The 18,488-nt window shown below is 40.6% G+C and overlaps 2 protein-coding genes across 5 annotated transcripts in view; one reads left to right on the forward strand and one right to left on the reverse strand.

Moving 5' to 3' along the window:
• Window positions 1–2,451: 2,451 nt before the first annotated feature.
• idua (alpha-L-iduronidase) overlaps window positions 2,452–18,488 on the forward strand; it is a 156,280-nt gene continuing 140,243 nt past the window's right edge. The window contains exons 1-2 of one of the 3 annotated variants that reach the window (XM_078405744.1): window positions 2,562–2,577; window positions 11,516–11,571. In XM_078405744.1, the coding sequence (XP_078261870.1) occupies window positions 11,549–11,571 (23 nt within the window). In that variant the 5' untranslated portion in view covers window positions 2,562–2,577; window positions 11,516–11,548. Of the gene's footprint in view, window positions 2,578–11,515; window positions 11,572–12,368; window positions 12,406–18,488 lie in introns of those variants that run through there. The other 2 variants (XM_078405757.1, XM_078405751.1) reach the window with 2 other exon arrangements.
• The window catches only part of LOC144596897 (protein regulator of cytokinesis 1-like), a 30,449-nt gene continuing 18,823 nt past the window's right edge, over window positions 6,863–18,488 (reverse strand). The window contains exons 12-14 of one of the 2 annotated variants that reach the window (XM_078405771.1): window positions 17,572–17,649; window positions 12,595–12,735; window positions 6,863–7,461 (exon numbers count right to left, since the gene is read on the reverse strand). In XM_078405771.1, coding sequence (XP_078261897.1) covers window positions 7,393–7,461; window positions 12,595–12,735; window positions 17,572–17,649 — 288 coding nt within the window. In that variant the 3' untranslated portion in view covers window positions 6,863–7,392. The remainder of the gene's footprint in view (window positions 7,462–12,594; window positions 12,736–17,571; window positions 17,650–18,488) is intronic. The other variant, XM_078405777.1, reaches the window with a different exon arrangement.

Below are 18,488 nucleotides of genomic sequence, written 5' to 3' on the forward strand. Positions count from 1 at the left end.
GAAGTTGGAGAAGTCGACGTTCATACCACCGGGCCGCAAACTGCCCAGGCGAAATATGAGGTGCTGCTCCTCCAATTTCCGGCGGGCCTCACTATGGCACTGGAGGAGGCCCATGACAGAGAGGTCAGACTGGGAATGGGAGGGGGAGTTGAAGTGCTGGGCCACCGGGAGATCAGTGGCGTTAATGCGGACCGAGCGCAGGTGTTCAGCGAAGCGATCGCCGAGCCTGCGCTTGGTTTCGCCGATATAGATGAGTTGACATCTAGAGCAGCGGATGCAATAGATGAGGTTGGAGGAGGTGCAGGTGAACCTTTGTCTCACCTGGAAAGAATGTTTGGGTCCTTTGATGGAGTTGAGGGGGGAGGTAAAGGGACAGGTGTTGCATCTCGTGCGGTTGCAAGGGAAAGTGCCCGGGGTTAGGGTGGTTTGGGTAGGAAGGGACGAGTGGACCAGGGAGTTGCGGAGGGAACGGTCTCTGCGGAATGCAGAGAGGGGAGGGGATGGGAAGATATGGCCAGTGGTGGGGTCCTGTTGTAGGTGACGGAAATGTTGGTGGATGATATGTTGGATCCGCTGGCTGGTGGGGTGGAAGGTGAGAACGAGGGGGATCCTGTCCTTGTTGCGAGTGGGGGGATGGGGAGCAAGAGCGGAGCTGCGGGATGTAGAAGAGACCCTAGTGAGAGCCTCATCTATAATGGAGGAGGGGAAGCCCCGTTTTCTGAAAAACGAGGACATCTCGGAAGCCCTAGTCTGAAACACCTCATCCCGGGCACAGATGCGGCGTAGACGGAGGAATTGGGAGTAGGGGATAGACTTTTTGCAGGGGACCGGGTGGGAAGAAGTGTAGTCCAGATAGCTGTGCGAGTCGGTGGGCTTGTAATAAATGTCCGTCACTAATTTTTCTCCTGTGATGGAGATGGTGAGGTCCAGAAACGGGAGGGAGATGTCAGAGATAGTCCAGGTATATTTAAGGGCAGGATGGAAATTGGAGGTGAAGTGTATAAAGTCAGTGAGTTCTGCATGGGTGCAAGAGGTAGCACCAATGCAGTCGTCGATGTAGCGGAGGTAGAGTTCGGGGATGGGGCCAGTGTACGTCTGGAACAGGGATTGTTCGACGTACCCGACAAAGAGGCAGGCGTAGCTAGGGCCCATGCGAGTGCCCATAGCTACGCCTCTGGTTTGGAGGAAGTGGGAGGAGTCAAAGGAGAAGTTATTGAGGGTAAGAACCAGCTCTGCTAGGCGGAGGAGAGTGTTGGTCGATGGGGATTGGCTGGTTCTACGGTCGAGGAAGAAACGGAGGGCTTCGAGACCATCCTTGTGGGGGATGGAAGTGTAGAGTGACTGGACATCCATGGTGAAAATGAGGGAGTGGGGGCCTGGGAACCGGAAGTTATCCAGGAGATGGAGAGCGTGTGAGGTGTCTTGGACGTAGGTGGGGAGGGATTTGACCAGGGGGGATAGGATGGAGTCGAGGTAGGTAGAGATAAGTTCGGTGGGGCATGAGCAGGCAGAGACAATGGGTCTGCCGGGACAATTGTGTTTGTGGATTTTGGGTAGGAGGTAGAATCGGGCCGTGCGGGGCTGGGGAACTATGAGATTGGAGGCACTGAGGGGTAGTTCGCCGGAGTTGGTGAGGTCGGTGATGGTGCTGCTGATGAAGGTCTGGTGTTCATCGGTGGGGTCATGGTCCAGGGATAGGTAGGAAGAGGTGTCTGATAGTTGTCGTCTGGCCTCGGTGCGGTAGAGGTCAGCACGCCAGACTACCACAGCCCCTCCCTTGTCAGCGGGTTTAATTATTAAGTCCGGGTTGTTGCGGAGTGAGTTGAGGGCTGCACGTTCAGGAGGGGAGAGGTTAGAGTTAGTCAGGGGGGTGGAAAATTTGAGGCGGCCGATGTCACGCCGGCAGTTTGAAATAAAAAGTTCTAGTGGGGGTAGTAGGCCATACTGGGGGGTAAAAGTGGAGGGGGTCCGTTGGAGACGGGAGAAGGGGTCATCAGTGCGGGGTCGGGACTCCTTACCATGGTAAAAGGCTCGGAGGCGGAGGCGGCGGAAGAAGAGCTCCACGTCATGGCGGACGCGGAACTCGTTGATGTGGGGGCGGAGGGGAACAAAGGTAAGGCCTCTGCTGAGGACAGACCGTTCGGTGTCTGAAAGGGGGAGGTCAGGGGGGATGGTGAACACCCGGCAATGGTGGGGGTTGGGGTCGGATGGAGGCAGGGGGGCAGGTGGAGGGGATGTATGGTGGGGGGGTGGTTGGTTAGCTGGGCAGAGGGGGGCATGAGGACCGATGTGGGGAGTACTGGGGGTCGCCTGGCTGGAGGGGGAAGGGGGAGACCCAGTGGAACCCCTGCTGCTGTTACCTGTAGTAGAGGGTGGGCAGTAGGACCCAGCAGTGCTGAGGGGCTCTGCCTGGTGGGGGCTGTGGGCCCAGCGCGGTGTGTGTGGGCCAGGTGGAGCTGCAGCCTGTTGTTGGTCCCGGGGGCCGGGTACAGCGACGGCTGTGACCTGCTGCTGGGCGGTGGAGCGGCGCGGGTCAGCACGGTCGCTGGGGGAGGCCCGCGGGGACCTGGAGCCCGGGTAAGTGACGGTTGACTCCTTATTTTCAAACTAAGCCTAAGTTCTAAACATCCCTACAGAGAAGCAGCATCCTAGCCTGCTTCATCTTGTAAAGTAGTTGCATGATTCAATAAAATCTAGAGACCATTTGCCCAGTCTGCTTAATTTCCCCCCATGAGACAACATCACCCCCAGGACTCAAAATCTATTGCAGGGACATTCTTCCATAGATATGTAAAAGTCAGTTTAAACAAATTGAAATATTTTAAATGTGGAAGATTAAGTAGAAATGTTTTTGGATTTATCTATGTGCTAATTATTATTGTTTTCTTGATACCGTGTGAAAACAGGCCCTGTGGCCGACCAAGTCCGCACCAACCAGCAATCACCCATTCGCATTAGTTCTATCCCACATACAAGGGACAATTTATAAAAGCCAATGAATTTACAAAATTGCACATCTTTGGGATGTGGGAGGAAACCGGAGCACCTGGAGAAAACCAACGCAGTTACAGGGAGAACGTACAAACACGCAACAAATGTTTTTTAGTAAAGACGGTAGTCAATTATGTCAAAAATTGTGCGAACTGTAAAGAATGTGCTGAAGCTAGAACATGTTCGAGGCTTGCAGACTAAAAGGGTCAGAAGGTTAGGCACAAGAAGAGCTGGAAGATTACTTATCATGCAACAGACAACCAGGGCAAAATATCATTATGTCTGCAATTAATGTATTACTGAGGATAGTTTTCAAAAGGTATCATTAATCTCCACAGTCAGGAATGTGGAAATGAGGAATGGTTGTTACACAAGATAGATTTGTGGTAGAATTTGTAACTGAGTGGCAGAGGAGAATAAAAAGGAAATATCTAAGCAAAACACATAGGAATGAGAGACACATTGGTCTCAGTGCACGGGATTGTAAGAAACATAAGAAAATAATTCAGGAGTCCAGAGATAGAAATTGGATTGAATAAAGTCATACAGCACAAAAACAGGCCCTTCAGCCCAAATCGTCCTTGCTGACCAAGATATCCATATATCCTAAACCCAATGCCCATGTTTGAACCATACCCATGTATCTGTTGTGACTGTACCTACCTCAACAATTTCCTCCGGCAGCTTGTACCATGTATACATTACTCTGTGTATGAAAAAGTTGCCCTTCGGGTTCCAATTAACTCTTTTCCCTCTCATTTTAAACTTGTGCCCTTTGGTTTTTCATTGCCCTACCCTGGTGAAAAAGTATGTGTGCATTCCCCCAGTCTTTGCTGTAATGCAGACTACCCCTGCTGCTTGTGGTCAGTATCAGTTATTAATCTGTTCAAAGCTGAAAGCTGTTAACCCATTGCAGTGGAGCAACCAGAAGGGTCTCGACCCGAAACGTCACCCATTCCTTCACTCCCGAGATGCTGCCTGACCTGCTGAGTTACTCCAGCATTTTGTGAATAAACCCACTGCAGTCTTGTCAGAACTGTATTTTATTTTATCTTTGAGATTCTGGTGTCATGACGGTTTTGTTTATAACTGGTTTAAACTGTAGGAATGTTTCATGGGCTTCTGACTTCAGATATTCCTTAAAAGTTAACAAACCTTTGAGCTCTAATCTTATTAATCTGATCAATGTTTCTAAATTAAAAATAGAAATATTCAACAGATAAGGCCGCATCTATAGAAGAGAAACAGAGTCGTGTCTCAGGCTAGAGACCATTCGTCAGAACTGGGAAGGATAGAAAAGAATCTTAAGTTGCCGGGAGGGTGGTGTTGATGTCTCTGATAGGATAAAACCGGGATGACTAAAGGATATTGTTGCAAAAAAGATTTAGTCAATGAGTGAATGGAGGTGGTGAGAATGTAGACAATATAGGAGTTGTGAAACATCCTCCATTTCCAGAGGAAAAAAGAGAAAGGGAGTTTAAAAAACAGGCCCAGTCAATATCCCAACTGGTATTGATAGAAGAGATGGTAGAATTCAGTGAAAGAGAAAGTATCTCAAATGAGTAAATTCCCCACCTTGGACCATTCGCAACCATATTTCCATCATGGTTATATCATACTGGCCATTTATTTCTAATGTTGGCATTAATTCATCTATATATTTTTAAGATAGATGCATGTTTTCAGATGCAGAAGTTTCATTGTCTTTTTAGCATTTTGCCCCAATTCTGACCGATTGGAGATCCATTCATCTTTTTGCATGCTCAACTCTTCCTGACAGACTGATTATCACTATCTACTTCACTAACTTTGCCCTAATTCTCTCTCCAATTATTTGATTTAAACCCAAGTTTTTGCAAAACTAAGAGATTTGTATAAATGACCTGGAAAAGGGACCCGAAAGTATAGTTGCTAAATTTGCAACAAAACAAAATTGGAAAGTAAACTTTTGAGGACTCAAGGAGGCTACGCAGGGATAGTTTATGCAAGTGGCAAAGATCTGGAAAAGTGAGTGCAATGAGGGAAGGTGTGAAATTGTCTATTTTGCTGGGAAAAAGCATGTTCCCTAAAGGACAAGATCACAAAACTCCAAAAACAGAGGACACAAAGATGAATGCAGATATTAAATGAATGAATCCAGAAAATAGGAAAGCTATTACGTTTTTGCTTAATGCCAAATGTATTGAATACCAAAGCAGAGAAGCAATAGCTAGGTATAGAGGGCATTGGTGAGACCACATCTGTGCACAATATTGTCCCCTCTATTCAAAAGAGCAATGTTTAAGACAACAATTTCTACATCAGTTAAAAATAATGCTGGAAACGAAATTGAAGGTAATGCTGGAGTAGAGGTGAAGAACTGGTCAAAAAGGAAGCGGAGACACTTGTTTGGAGGCGAGGATAGGTGAGGATGTATTTATTAGGGGAAAAATAAGGTTAGGTTAAACATTTTCTTGGATGAAGGATCAGGATAGATGTTGGAAATCACTTTGAGGAAAGTTGTGACTTTGGGAAGTTACTACCAATGTTGGGGGCTGGGGGTTGTTTGAAAGAGGGATCAGAAACATTGCTGGTATTGGGTGGGGGGGGAGAGTTCATTTTGGGCTGTCAGTTTGGATACAGAAAAAAAAAAAACTTAATAAATAAAACCTTTAAATTAGTAATGGTAGCAGCTATTCTCCATTTTGTAAGAGTGGTTACTCAAGAGCTAGCAATTTAGACAAAGGAATTAAATGTAACATCTCCAAGTTTGCGGATGACATAAAGCTGGGTGGCAGTGTCAGCCGTGAGGAAGATGCTACGAGGCTGCAGGGTGACTTGGATAGGTTGGGTGAGTGGGAAGACGCAGAAGAATGTGGATAAATATAAGGCTATCCACTTTGGTGGCAACAAGGCAGCAGATTATTATCTGAATGGTGTCAGATTAGAAAAAGGTGAGGTGCAACAAGACCTGGGTGTCCTTGTATGCAGTTTTGGTCTCCTAATTTGAGGAAGGACATTCTTGCTATTGAGGGAGTGCAGCATAGGTTTACCAAATTAATTCCCAGGATGGCAAGACTGACAGAAGAAAGAATTATCGACTGGGCTTGTATTCACTGGAATTTAGGATGAGAGGGGATCTTATAGAAACATAAAATACTTAAGGGTTTGAACAGGCTAGATGCAGGGAAAATGTTCCTGATTTTGGGGAGAGTCCAGAACCAATTCAGCTTAAGACTAACGGGGATTTAGGACTGAGAGGAGGAAAAACGTTTTAACCCGGAGTTGTAAACCTGTGGAACTTTCTGCTACAGAAGGCAGTGGAGGCCAATTCACTGGATGTTTTTCGAGAGAGTTAGGTATAGCTCCTAGGGCTAACGGAATCAAGGGATACGGGGAGAAAGCAGGAACGGGTTACTGATTTTGGATGATCAGCCATGATCATATTGAATGACAGTGCTGGCTCAAAGGGCCAAATGGACTACTCCTGCACCTTTCTATGTTTTCAAAGATGTGCTGTTGCTCAGGATAAGGAGTGTTGATAAAAATAGGCAATGAGAATTTTTTTCCCTCTATCCAAGTACAAATGATCAGTAGGAACAGAAAATTGGATTCAAGTAAAAAGCTGCCTGATTTAGAGCACAGACTTGTTACCTATTAGTTCCATTCTGTGCCACGATGTGCAGACTAGGTTTTTGTAATTTATCATTAAAAAAGCTTCATGGCTAGATATTTTAGCAACAATATTTCCTTGGCAACAAAGTACTGTTTAGACTTCATTTAAAATGAAATTCTCAAGTTTACCAAGACAGAACAAAACATCTCAACATAATATTTTATTGTATAAACAGATTTCACTTTTAATCAATTTAGATACAAAGCAGAAGTTCTTTTTTAAAAATATCAAATTGCATAATAGATTTAAGCAGTTTGATTTAAGTAATTAAGGCAATTACTCAACTTTCAGTTTAAGTGGCATATATTTTCAATATTAACCTTAAACTAATCAATTCCCTCCCCCAGAATTAAACCCATCTTTATTTTCTTTTAAAACCTTGTCAAGATTCATTGGAAATGTTTGCGTTAAACCTTTACAAAAAGCATTAGAATTGGTAACTTTGAATTGCCCTTTGAAAGAATAGAAAAGGTTAATTTATAAATAAAATAGGTGAAATGAGAAATACAAAATGGAGAAGGATGCGAGTAAAAACACAAAACTCCTATATATACAAGGTACCCAAAAATAGGCAAAAATCGCATGCTGTAACATGTAACGGCACTTTCATTCATAATTGAAATCAAATATCAGATCTTTTCCCATGACAATGCACTTCAAACATGAATACAAATTTTCCAGAAAAATCAAATGATTTTTCAAAACACCTGGAACAACTCTTGTTACTGAACTAATAGGATTTGAAATCAAGGACTTTCAAGTGTTGTAGAATTGAGATGTCCATTGATGCAATTAGATTTTCTGGAAAAGTTGCGCTAAGAAAGAAAGAAATTAAGTTTCAGGTGAATAAAATGATGAATTTCTTTACAAGCAAATAATTGACATTCCAAAGTGCAGTTATTGTTTTCTAATAATAAACTCCTAAAAATAATGTTTAAACTGAAAGTATCAACATCTCATGAAAGAAACCCAGTTTAGAATCTTAAACATTGGTATTTTAGAAACTACAAGGTAAAATGAGTGGAGATTGACAGGGAACGATGACCTCAAAAAAAAGCAACACTATACCAATAATCAAATGTCATGCTGTATGGCCATGAAAACGAATGCAGAACAAACCCACCAGATAGGCTGTTGGCACATGGAGTGTGACATGGAAAAGAATTAAAAATATTAATATTAGAAAAATAACAATCAGATATGCTAAATTAGGCAGATGGGTGCAAGATAAAAGGTACAAACAGACAATTAAGAATTAAAAAAAAATATTGATCAATTAATATTTGCATAAAATTAAGCGGTTTTATTTACATGGACTAAAGGCAAGAAAGCGTAGAGGTTATGACCTCAATGAATGGAGGAACAGATTCAGAGGATTGTAGTCCACACATTATGGCAATACTCCTTTCTTAGGAGTACAGACAGCTCACTCCCAAAGGAAAAGTGTTAATTATAAGATTTACCACAACTGGCTTAAATTCAACAATGCAATACTGCAGTGCCATATTTTGGTTTCTCTTGGAACACTATTTACTTTTCCACACGTAGCTTAAAAAGAGCATTGTGCCAATTTCATTTCAGGAATAACCCAATTTCATACATCAAGAATTGTTCAGTGTTATTACAGTGACAAGACATGGTCAGAATACTGTTTAATCACATTGCATTAAAACAGTTTACTAATTTGTACACCAATATATTTAACTTTTAGTGTCACATACTCATTGATATTTTAGTTTATATAATCCATTCTTCCCAAAAGCCCCAATTTTCTGCATTATAATTTGTCTGAATCTGTCCAATTAATGTGTGTGTTCTCATTAACAATCATTTGCTTCATTTGAAAACATGGAGCCAGGGTTATATGCCTTCTCCCCCACCTCTCAGTTTTAAATAGATTAATTTCAGTCATTTCTTAAACCTATTACTTGGCACAAACTCAAATTTATAAAACTCACGCAACCCTTAATGAGTATGTAAATTGTGGATGACTAAAACTGTTAAGACAAACTGCCTTTTTGAGAACTGATTCAGTTGTTGGCATCATGAGGTTCTCTAATGACACCAAGGATGACCAGTTTGCAGGTAGAATATTGTTTAATGGATCTAAATATTCAAGCACTGTGCCTTCCAGATTCAAATAATATTAAAAACATTTCCTCAGTGTCAGTACAATGCTTTATTAACTAGTGATTCACCCAGCTCCAAGACGTAGCCTCTACCTCCATTTGCAAGGGAATCCTTTACTTCAGCAGACCCCAGTGTGGATCAGTAACATCTCACTGACCAGCACAGGTGCACCTCAAAAAACTGCGTGCTTAGTCCCCTACTCGACCTCCGACAGCCATTACCGTGACTAGGAATATCTCCAATGCCATTTATAAATCCGTCGACAATACCACTGCGGTTGGCCGAATCACTGGTGGTGAGGAATTAGCGTACAAGAGACACAACACCTGGTTGAGTGGTGCCACAACAATTTATTTTGCAAAGTTAACAAGGCCAAGTAGACCATGAGTCAGTTTTCAATCGCTGGAAGAGTTGGTTTCAAATTACCAAGCTTTAACATCTTAGATGACCTGTCCTGGGCCCACCAAATAGATGTAAAGGAGGAACAGCACCTCATATTTTGCTTGGGTAGTTTACACCCCAGCGGTATGAACATCGACTTCTAACTTCAGATAGCCCTTGCTTTCCCTCTCTATCCCCTCCCCCTTCCCAGTTCTCCCACTAGTCTTACTGTCTCCGACTACATTCTACCTTTGTCCCGCCCCCTCCCGACATCAGTCTGAAGGGTCTCGACCAGAAACATCACCCATTCCTTCTCTCCTGAGATGCTGCCTGACCCGCTGAGTTACTCCAGCACTTTGTGTCTACCTTTGATTTAAACCAGCATATGCAGTTCTTTCCTACACATTAAAGAGAGATTTTGTAGGTCTCCAAATACACTAAAAACAAACTTCAGATGTATTGTAGATAGTATCCCAAATGGTTGCATCGTGGTCAGGCATGGCAATTCCACCACAGGATCACTAGGGTCCAGAGAGGTAGACTCAGCCTTCTTCACAGGAACAGCCCTCTCCTCCATCAATAGCATTTATACAAGGTGTTACCTCAAGATGGCAGCATTATCTAGGTTCCACTGAAGTCCTACACCATCAGGTTTAGGCACAGCTATTTTCCCCACAGCTATTTTCCTTCGTTCGTGTTCAGTTGCTGATGTACGATCAGATTTTTTTAAACCAAAGAAAACCCTGATCTTATATCAACAACTGAACACTAACGTGTACCTCATACAGTATCATGATTTTTCTTGCTCTAATGTTTTACTGTTTGCATTAATTTATTTTTGTGGGTTTGTCCGAGTCAGCGCCTACGATGAAGTTGCATGTAACATTTTTCATTGTACTTGTATCATACAGGACTTGGGCATATGATAGTAAACTCAACTTTCAAATGTTCCTTCACATCAAAATATAATGCCATTCAGTCAATTCTACCCACTCCTTGCTGGACAAGTTACATGTGCCGGAGTCATGCAAAAGTAAAAGATTACGTTTTTGACATGTTTTCACTGCTGTACTATTCCTTTCCTGCGTTATGCTTTTAAAAATCCTTACCCCAATTAGTTTAGATTGCTTGCCAATTTTGGTTGTCACCACACTATGCATCTCCATAAGTTTGAAAATTAAAATCCATATCGCCATTATCTAGTTTGGGGAATTAACATCTGTTTCTTTAAGCAATACTGAATGGAAGAGCTGGTCAATCTGCCAAAAAGATAATTGTGATGAAAATAAAAAATGATTTGCAGTTAATTAAATTGACATGAAATGTTTTATAAATGCTCTGCTTTAGCATACAAATCATAAAGCCTGACAAGTGTGTTTGCTCAAGTGCTACACATTTTACTATGGGTGTTTTTTAGGACTGCAATGACATCTTTTCCTCTGGCTGTTTTGTAAAATCAAAGCAGTGCAAAGATTACTTAAGCAGTATAAGCATAAATTATGTTAAATTAAATGCATTGTGAATTTCAAGGCTCAATCATTTGGCTATTAATGCCCACACCTTGCTCCCCTTCCCTGATAATTAGAAATTTACAGGTTTCCTTGGTTGATTTTCTGGACAATTAAATCAAATTAATTCTGGTCCTAATTTCAGAATCAACTCATTTGCTTAAAGCTTAGAGGCAGAGTGCTACAGCAAGCTAGAACTGCTGTCTTAGTTCCAGCAACTCATTACATTCTGACCTCAGTCTTATGCGGAATTAGCATATTCTCCGACTGTGCAGATTCCTTCTTGGTACCAGTTTCCTCCCACATCAAGGATGTGCTGATATATTCATTGGCTACTACAAATTACCTCCTTGTATTAGGTACTAGAGGATAGGAGAATTGGGGCAAGGGAAAAATGTTAGATTTGCTGGGCCAAATTGCCCATCCCTCTGTCATAGAGATATGAATAGCAACAAAAACAGTCAATAAGATTTATAATATTTAACTTTAAGGCACTGAAATTGATAATTAACAGTACAAATGAGCATTTGGCAGAAGTGGACATTCAAATTTATGCAGGGTAAATCATTACTACATAATATGGTTGAGTTTTGAGAAGATAACCAATAGCAAATACAAGGGAGTGCTTGTACATGTAACGTGCACAGCCTTTGTAAAATTTAAGACCAAGATAGAAAACTGGTCTGTCCCAATTAACCGTGGGGAATGGTCAGTCTTCTGCTGGCTCCTAACCTTGAATTCTAATTGGCAGGATATGACAAGTGACATCCATCAGCAATATTTACTGGAGCCATTAACAACTGCCATAAGTGACAGAGCTGCACATTCATATTTGTTTCTACTCTGTTAGGTGGCATACCAAGTAGAGCAGAAAGTTGCCAAGATGCACTCAAATCAAATCCACAGGTAAAACTATGTCAACAGGTGGAATTTGAGAAAATAAAGTAAAAAGGCGTCAATAAGTCAAACATGCAGAAATGTGGGGGTTGAGAGACAAAAAGTAACAGGTCACTCACTAGAACCAAGACCTGAGCAATTTCCAAAAACTGAAGGTTTGCAAAAAAGGGGAGGCAAAGAGATTGCACCAGTGCATATGCAGAAAAGTAGAGAGTTATAGGATAAAAAGCAATAGGTAGTTTCTTTAATCTTAGCCTTAATCTCAAAGCGAAAATCATGTGATAGACAAAGCTCTGGCCCAAGAAATGGGTTCACCACCTGGGGAGAATACAGTGACTTTAAAAGGGGAACCCTGAAGCTTTACCAGAATGGTACTACGTTCAAATTTGGCAAAGATCAAAACTTGTTATGAGTGAAGAGATGGATAAGATGTCCAAAGTCTATTTCTTGTGAAGAGCCTAGAAATGAATGCAGAATGGGGTAACAAAGTTTTTGGTCAAGAATACTGTTCCAACATTTTCTTCATTGGAAACTGAATACCTCAGCTTGAATTTCTGGGAACCCCATAAGAAATAGATTTTAAAACTTCAATCAAGGACAGCTTTAAGATATTTTCTACTAAAAGCTCTTGGTTTTAATGTATAATTCATAATTTTCTCAATTTAATTTCATAACTTGCAATGTTTGAATTACTTCAAAAGTTGGATGGATTACCAATGGCAAGCAACTGAAACTCATCTACTTCCTATCTAGTGTCATCAAGTTGAAAATACAGCATCCTGCCTGCACATGTACTGGATGAGTCACTGGACCAGAATTAGAATATGCACTATGATCCAAGAGGTTAAAGAAATTTAAAATTACGACTTTCCAGCTTTGTAACTAATCAATTTTAACTTCGCTAAAGATTTTTAAAATGTGATACACATGTCACCATTTGTGTAAAGGCAAACAGGTATTCCTCCCAAACTCCATCAAGTTCAATCAGAAAGTTTGAAGTGTGAATTTTTTTTTGGAAAAAATAGACTTTACCGAAAATTCTGAATAGCTGGTAACCAAACCATTAAATGTACCAGGCTGCCGTGCCACGTTGGGAATTGAAGTGTCTATTGTTTTTTGGTCTTGTAGAGATGGTCTTTGTAATAGGTCCGGCAACTTGCTTGCATTTGGAGTCTAACAAACAGGAAAAAGTCAAACTTTCCTTCAGCACTATTTGAATGTTAAGCTCCTATACACTTTTAGTCAGAACATTCCAAAGTATTTACACAATAGACCAGCAAAAAATCCTCAAACTTTCTCTTGAAAACTACAAACTGATATTGTATACCAACCATAATTCTAGCAACATGCTAATTAAATCACACTGAGTAGCTATTTTTTTAAATACAATACCTTAAATTCTCATCTCCAGTATGTTCAATTCAAGGTTGACAGTGCAAATTTTTTTTATCTGCTTCCTAAGCTTATTCCAAAGTTAATTTGTATTTGAAGACAGTGATTCTCTGATCAATACCATGGGGAATAATTCTAAATAGTGAATGTTGATTGATTTTCAGTCATTCAGGATCACAAAAGTAGTCTATCACACTCAGTGAATACAAGCCAATTTGCCAGTCCAGACTTGGACTTCTACCTTGGCCGAACACCTAATTCTGTGGTGATCATAAAAAGAGCGTTCAAATTTTGCTTTCTACGTTATTTAGTAATCAATATGTTGCGGATTCCAACTGAATTAATACTAAAACACAAGGATTGGAGATTTTTTTAAATAGTCAGAGCCTAATGGAGGAATTTAAAAAAAGAGGTAGTAACAGTAGGGCATAGAAAGCATAAACAAGGATGCATAGAACAGAATATTCAGTGTTCAGGAAGAATTAGAAAATATTTCAGATGGGCAAAATCAGAAATAGACTCCAAAAGAGGGATTTATTTATATAACCATTCATTCAACAAGGCAGATACCCGTTTAATGTCTCAGCCAAAAGACAACTTGGGACTTCAATCTGGAACATGAACAGTTTTTTGTCACAATACCACTCAGTATTTAGAGCATCTTTATTTTACCAATAAGGCAAAAAGGGGGATGTTGAGGCAAGTACTATAACATTTATCATAGTCAGAGGATGGAAACCAGCCCTTCAGCCCAACTTGTCCATGCTGACCATAGTTTTTAAAAAACACTGATGTTCCTGTTAAATCTTTACCCCCTCACCTTAAACCTATGACCTTTGGTTGTTGACTTTCCTATCCAGGGTAAAAGGCTCTGCATTTACTCCATCTATCCACTCATGATCTTACACACCACTGCAAGATCAGCCCTCATCCTTCTGTGCTCCAAGGAATAAAGTTCTAGCCTGCTCAACCTCTCCCTATAGCTCAGGACCTCGAGTCCTGGCAACATCCACAAACCTTCTCTGCACCCTTTCCAACTTAAACATGTTTCCTATAACTGGGTGAAGATATTGGGATATGGGCCAAATGCAAGCAGGTGGGACCAGTGTAGATGGGGCATCCCAGTCGGCATGGGCAAGGTCTGCTTCCATGTTGTGTGACCAAGGCTCTATTTAGTATTCAAACGAAGGAAATAAATAGGAGGCATCTTCCCAGAGAAGAGAATTCAACCATTCTCCAAAAAGGAAGAAAGACAAGTGGATTTTAAAAGCTTCTCTTTTGTAGAATTCTGTTGCCTCAACTTAATCAATTTTAAGTATTAAAAGTATCAACTATTAAAAGTAGCCCAATTATTGAAAAATATGCTGCAACAGATGTAATTTGGATACGTTAGCAACATTTTGCCCCAGTTACATTTAAATTGGGGCAAAATGACCCAAGGGAGAGAAATGTAACCCAATGGAAAGGCTATAATGTTTTCAAAATCAAAAGCTATGATAGATTAAGACCATATCTAAAATATGCCACTTGATTTGGTTTGATTCTAGTAAATAGCAACTAGTTAAAGCCTTATTAATATAACTGAAATAAGAACAGATAATCCACAAATAAGAACCCTTTATACCTACCCTTCACCACTTGCTTGAGATGCTCCCATTAATGCAGAGACTTCACTATCTATCCTGTCATAATTTAAGGATTTGTTTCAATAAGATAATTCTCTATACTTCTCAATTTTGGCTCCAGGCAAACAAGCCCAAACACGAGAGAATGCAAGGTAGTGGTACACAAGTCTCTGAACAAATTCACTAGAAGCAGGGAAACTTCAATGTTTTCAAGTTCCTATAAGTTTTGAAATTAAACTATGAACATAGTAAAGTATAAAATATGAACATACTGAAAGCAAGCCAGTCCAAATTGTCAAATTTCTAAACAGTAAATTTGTTAAGAATTGGGCACAAGAATGGCAAATGCTACAAACTATTTACGTAGCTTGATTGTCAACAAGACTAAATTTCATAATGTTTGGGACAAAGGTCCATCATTTATTTATTTGCCTCTGTACACCACAATTTGAGATTTGTAATAGAAAAAAGAATGTGGTTAAAGTGCGCATTGTCAGATTTCATTAAAGGGCATTTTTATACATTGGTTTCACCATGAAGAAATTACAGCTGTGTTTATACATAGTCCCCCCCATTTCAGGCACCATAATGTTTGGGACACATGGCTTCACAGGTGTTTGTAATTGCTCGGGTTTGTTTAAATGCCTCCTTAATGCAGGTATAAGAGAGCTCTCAGCACCCAGTCTTTCCATCACCTTTGGAAACCTTTATTGCTGTTTATCAACACGAGGACCAAAGTTGTTCTAATGAAAGTCAAAGAAGCCATTATGAGACTGAGAAACAAGAATAAAACCATTAGAGACATCAGCCAAACCCTAGGGTTACCACAATCACCTGTTTGGAACACCATTAAGAAGAGAGCACTGGTGAGCTTGCTAATCTCAAAGGGACTGGCAGGTCAAGGGAGACCTCCACAGCTGATGACAGAAGAATTCTCTCTATAAAAGGGCACAGCAGTAGAGTTGCTGCCTTACAGCGAACGCAGCGCCGGAGACCCGGGTTCGATCCCGACTATGGGTGCTGTCCGTATGGAGTTTGTACGTTCTCCCCGTGACATGCATGGGTTTTTCCCCCCGAGATCTTCGGTTTCCTCCCACTCCAAAGACGTACAGGTTTGTAGGTAAATTGTCTTGGTAAATGTAAAAATTTTCCCTAATGGGTATAGGATAATGTTAATGTGCAGGGATCGCTGGTCGGCAAGGACCCAGTGGGCCGAAAGGGCCTGTTTTCCACGCTGTATCTCTAAACTAAACTAAATAAAGAAAAATCTCAAAACACCTGTCCGACATACCAGAACCACTCTTCAGGAATCAGGTGTGGATTTGTCAATGACCACTGTCCGCAGAAGTCTTCATGAATAGAAATACTGAGGCTTGAATATTTCCCGGCACGAGTGACGCATGTAACCGTTGTCAACAAACACCTGCCGACTTGATTCACATGTTTTGAACGTGCCCCCGCCTGTCTGAATTTTGGACGGGGATTTTTAAATCCTTTAGGGATATATCCGGTATAGATATTCTACCCAATCCTCTTACAGCTCTTTTTGGTGTCCCTTCCGGAACTAATACCCCCCCCCCCCCCCCCCCGATATCTAAAAGTAATTATGTCTTTTACTTCTCTTTTGGCTAGACGTCTTATACTTCTTAATTGGAAGCATGTATTGCCACCCACTCATAATAGATGGATCAAGGAAGTGTTATATCACTTAAAGCTAGAGAAGATTAGATTCTCTCTCAAAGGTTCACACAAAGTTCAAACAAATGCCTCAAAACTCATTGGCCAGCAGTTCATTCTACAGCAAGACAATGATCCCAAACATACTGCTAAAGCAACAAAGGAGTTTTTCAAAGCTAAAAAATGGTTAATTCTTGAGTGGCCAGGTTACAGTTTGCCAAGAAGTACTTTAAAGAGCAAACACAGTTCTGGAAAAAAGTCTTGTGGACAAATGAGACAAAGATTAACATGTCAGAGTGATGGCAAGAGCAAAGTACGGAGGAGAGAAGGAACTGCCCAAGATCCAAAGCATACCACCTCATCTGTGAAACACAGTGGTGGGGGTGTTATGGTCTGGGCAGGTATGGCTGCTGAAGGAACTAGCTCACCTAACTTAATTGATCATACAACTGTTGATGGTAGTAGCATAATGAATTCTAAAGTGTATAGACACATCCTATCTGCTCAAGTTCAAACAAATGCCTCAAAACTCATTGGCCAGCAGTTCATTCTACAGCAAGACAATGATCCCAAACATTCTGCTAAAGCAACAAAGGAGTTTTTCAAAGCTAAAAAATGGTTAATTCTTGAGTGGCCAAGTCAATCACCCAATCTGAACCCAATTGAGCATGCCTTTTATGTGCTGAAGAGAAAACTGAAGGGTACTTGCCCCCAAAACAAGCATAAGCTAAAGATGGCTGCAATACAGACCTGGCGGTGCATCAGAGAAGACACCCAGCAACTGGTGATGTCCATGAATCAGACTTCAAGCAGTCATTACGTGCAACATAATACTAAACATGACTTTCATTTCCATGACATTGCTGTGTCCCAAACATTATGGTGCCCTGAAATGGGGGGGATAATGTATAAACACTGCTGTAATTTCTACATGGTGAAACCAAAATGTATAAAAATGGCCTTTAATAAAATCTGACAATGTGCTCCTTAACCAAATGTGATTTTTTCTATGACAAATCTCAAATTGTGGAGTACAGAGGCAAATAAATTATGAATCTTTGTCCCAAACATTATGGAGGGCACTGTACATAGAAGTATATAATTTTATGTTCCAAAAATTTAGAGTTCAATTATTTTGTTGTTTTAGAAAGTCTTTTGAGCAGATGCATCTTCCTTTAGAGATGAATGCACACAAGTAAAAGTGACAAGCCGTATTTACCAAATTGGTTACTTAGTCTTATTCTGCAAAGTGACAAATTTGTTGTGGACGTCTCGTATGCATTGCAGGCCGTACAAAATATTGTAAAAGACTGACCTTTCGTGCTGAAAGGGGTGTTTTTCCCACTTTCTTACAAGCGCTTCCACTGCTGATAATAGTTGAAGTCCCATTTAACTGAAAAGAAGAAATGTTAGTTTGAATACACCTCAGACTTAAAGTTACATGTCATTTTAGTAACTGCCTCTAGAGCAAGATTTTACCATACATTAAACTTCCAAATAGATGAATTAGCTCCCTATAATGACATAATCTCCATCTATATAAATTGCCTAAAATATATGCACAAATTACTTAAAGCCACAATACAATAGATATACTAAAAAGCCTTACACATCCACCTAAGCAGTGCTTTTATTATTTTATCCTCATTATTTTTGTGATGTTAAACCTTCTAAAAATTTGAAACAATAGTTTAAGCTTTTTAGTGGTGACAAATACATAGAGCGACAAAATTTAAATAGCAGACAAGAAGTCAACAGATTTCAAACCGTCAGGTAAAGAATACTAGGAATACTTGTTTTGACAAATTTCTAATGCAAGCTTTCAAGGAATAACATTTCTTCAGTGTTATGTCACTATTCAAGATAAACAAGTCTTGTCAACTTTTCTACACCAAAGAATATTGAAGACATTTGTCTTCAATTTGAAACTTTCCATTAATAGCACCTGACTGAGTATTTCTAGCACTAATATCTCCCTCCCCCCCAGATTTTCAACATCTGAAGTGTGGATTTTCAGTTTGTATCGCCAAGTAACGCCAAGTAGACGTACAATATCTACTACTATTAATAGCAGGAAACAAGGAAATGGCAGAAATCATTCTAAAACAGACTAGTTTTAAATAATGGGGAGGAACTTGGAACAATCTATCACATGGAACAAACTACTGGAAAGCCTATTTGGATTGAAAGGTAGACAAATTGGCAGAGTGAAGCCATAGGTAAAACAAAACA

The sequence above is a fragment of the Rhinoraja longicauda genome, chromosome 1 (genome assembly GCF_053455715.1).
Source record: "Rhinoraja longicauda isolate Sanriku21f chromosome 1, sRhiLon1.1, whole genome shotgun sequence".
NCBI lineage: Eukaryota > Metazoa > Chordata > Chondrichthyes > Rajiformes > Arhynchobatidae > Rhinoraja > Rhinoraja longicauda.